This window comes from Mastomys coucha, unplaced genomic scaffold (genome assembly GCF_008632895.1).
Source record: "Mastomys coucha isolate ucsf_1 unplaced genomic scaffold, UCSF_Mcou_1 pScaffold6, whole genome shotgun sequence".
NCBI lineage: Eukaryota > Metazoa > Chordata > Mammalia > Rodentia > Muridae > Mastomys > Mastomys coucha.
In genome coordinates this window covers 91,003,441-91,005,783 of record NW_022196912.1, presented here as the reverse complement: position 1 = coordinate 91,005,783, position 2,343 = coordinate 91,003,441, and the positions used below count along the sequence as shown (strand labels likewise).

Below are 2,343 nucleotides of genomic sequence, written 5' to 3'. Positions count from 1 at the left end.
CCCCCCTCCCCGCACCAAGCCCAATACTCTCAAAGCCCCAGAGGAAGAATTCAGAAGCCTGTGTCTGACAGAGGACTCCTTTACACAACAAGTGCCTCTCCTCCGGGGCAAAAGTGGGCTTAGGTGAACTTAACAATATTAATAACTGAATAAGTACTTCAGTCTCAATTTTAAAAAAATAAAGTAAAAATTAACGTTAACTTTAAAAGCCTTAGGTTTTCATGTGTTTTCTCTGACATTCATTTAGAGATCTGGTCCTAGCTAGTTCAAAGAGGAAAACTGTTTTCCTGGGCGCTGGAGAGATGGCTCGGCAGTTCAAGGTTATTATGTATTGCTATTGCAGGGACTGAGTTTGATTCCCAGCACCCACTCTGAGATCTGTAACTCCAGTTCAAGAGGATAAGGCACCCCGGCCTCTGAAGGCACCTATCCTCATGTCCTGTGTATGTCTCCCACCCCCATCCCTACACAAAGATAATTCAAAAATAATAAAATAATATATTTTTTAAAAAGGAGAAGAAGTTTTTCCTTACTTCACTCTTCACGGAGCTTTCTTCCGCCTCCTCCTTGACCACTGGCAGGAAAGACATGGAGTTTGTTCTGTTCAGCTGAAAGGCACGGCACAGGAGAACTTGCAGTCAGGCTGTGGACCAGCATCACAACCTGGCCTGGCTGCATTTTTTGGTTGCTAAATCTTTACGCATTGTCCAACATGTCCACCCACACCCAAAGTCTCAGGCCTAGTGCCTTTGAGTCCTTTCAGCCAAGCCCTGCTTGTGGAGTCTCATTTGCATGATCCTCACGGCCCCACCCCCTTTCCTGTGGGGCCTCCTCATCCTCAAGATCCTCACAGCCCCGCCCCCAAACAGCTGGAGTGCAGTTCCCTCTCTGCAGTGGACTCAGAGTGGTCTCAGGAGCAGGAAGACTTGGAGTCTGCAATAAAAGGCAGAGACTTCAAAGGTGGTTCCCTCCCACCTGCTCTGGGGATTTCATAAGTGTGTCTTTAGGTAACTCAGGCATAAGAATTCTGGGTTGGATCCAAGGCAAACACACCCTGAGGATTTGTGCTCAGTAGTAAACAACCTCAAGTGGAGTATTTCCATTTTTTTTTTTGTTTTGTTTTTGTTTTTGTTTTTTTTTTTAAATTCCTTTGCTACGGAAAGAAATGTCTCTCAAGCTGTTTGTTCTCCCATGGAATGTGGGGCCAGAATTAAGCGAAAGCCACACCTACCTTCCTCTCTGAAGCATCCCTCTCCGCCACTGTACACTCTGAGGTGCCTGCAGAGGGCTTATCTCCTACTTCTTGCTGTTCTTGCTTCAGGTGCTCATGAAGGTTCAGTACAGCAGTCTTCAAGTCCACTAACAGATCCTCCTTTTTCTGGTTTAGATTCAGAATCTGCTTTTCCAACCCTTCGATCTCTCCCTGTTCGGATAGAGTTGTGGGCATCATTTGAGAGAAATCAGAGTGGCTCTTGGATGCTCCCAGGAGCCAGCTTCCTTCAGTACAAGGGTCCAAGGCTACTGGACCTGGTAGCTAGTTCACAGACCTTGTAAAGCAGAGGATCTGGGGGTTGAACAAAGCATGGGAACTTGTAACAAGGTCCACAGGTGACTGATGTACAGCCAGGGTGGGGAGCCAGTGCCATAGTAGCTAACCACAGGACTCACAAAACCAGATTCCCTGGGGCCAAGAACCACCAGACTGTACTTTGATGAACACATACTTCCCACTTTGTGCACAGAATATTACAGGTACCTGTTCCCATGTTTCCCCCAGAGATTATTAAGATTATTATTGTTATTATTATTATACAGGTAAGTTTTCCTAGCTATGGAGAAGTCCACTGTCTGCCCATTAGGGTGATGGAATTATAGAATCTTAGGTCTCGTAGGAATTGTGGGTGACAGTTACTCTGACTCTCCAGGAACCCCTTGTCTGAGCTCCTCTTCTGAAAGCCAGCATTCATTGTCAGTATCTCCCTAGCTGGGGAGTAGCTCCAGCAGCAGAGTGCTTGCTTAGCATACACATGACTCCTAATTTCATCTCAAGTACACACACACCCATACAAGCATGCTGTTAATGTATGCCTTAAAATCCCTCGCCAGTCAATATTCTTAAATTCACTAAATTGTATATGTATATATGTGAATGGATGCATGTGCACATGAGTGCCATAGGTCAATCTCAGAGCTAGCCATCCTTAAAACACACACACACACACACACCACACACACACTACACACATACACCACATACACACACACACCACACACACACACACCACATACACACACCACACACACACCACACACACACATACACCACACACATACCACACACAC

The 2,343-nt window shown here is 45.8% G+C and overlaps 1 protein-coding gene across 5 annotated transcripts in view; it reads right to left on the bottom strand.

Moving 5' to 3' along the window:
* Positions 1 to 2,343, bottom strand: part of Syne2 (spectrin repeat containing nuclear envelope protein 2) — a 396,202-nt gene that overhangs the window by 111,219 nt on the left and 282,640 nt on the right. For all 5 annotated transcript variants that reach the window (XM_031355750.1, XM_031355751.1, XM_031355749.1 and 2 more), the window contains 2 exons: positions 1,232 to 1,423; positions 534 to 608 (listed from right to left, as the gene is read on the bottom strand). In XM_031355750.1, coding sequence (XP_031211610.1) covers positions 534 to 608; positions 1,232 to 1,423 — 267 coding nt within the window. The remainder of the gene's footprint in view (positions 1 to 533; positions 609 to 1,231; positions 1,424 to 2,343) is intronic.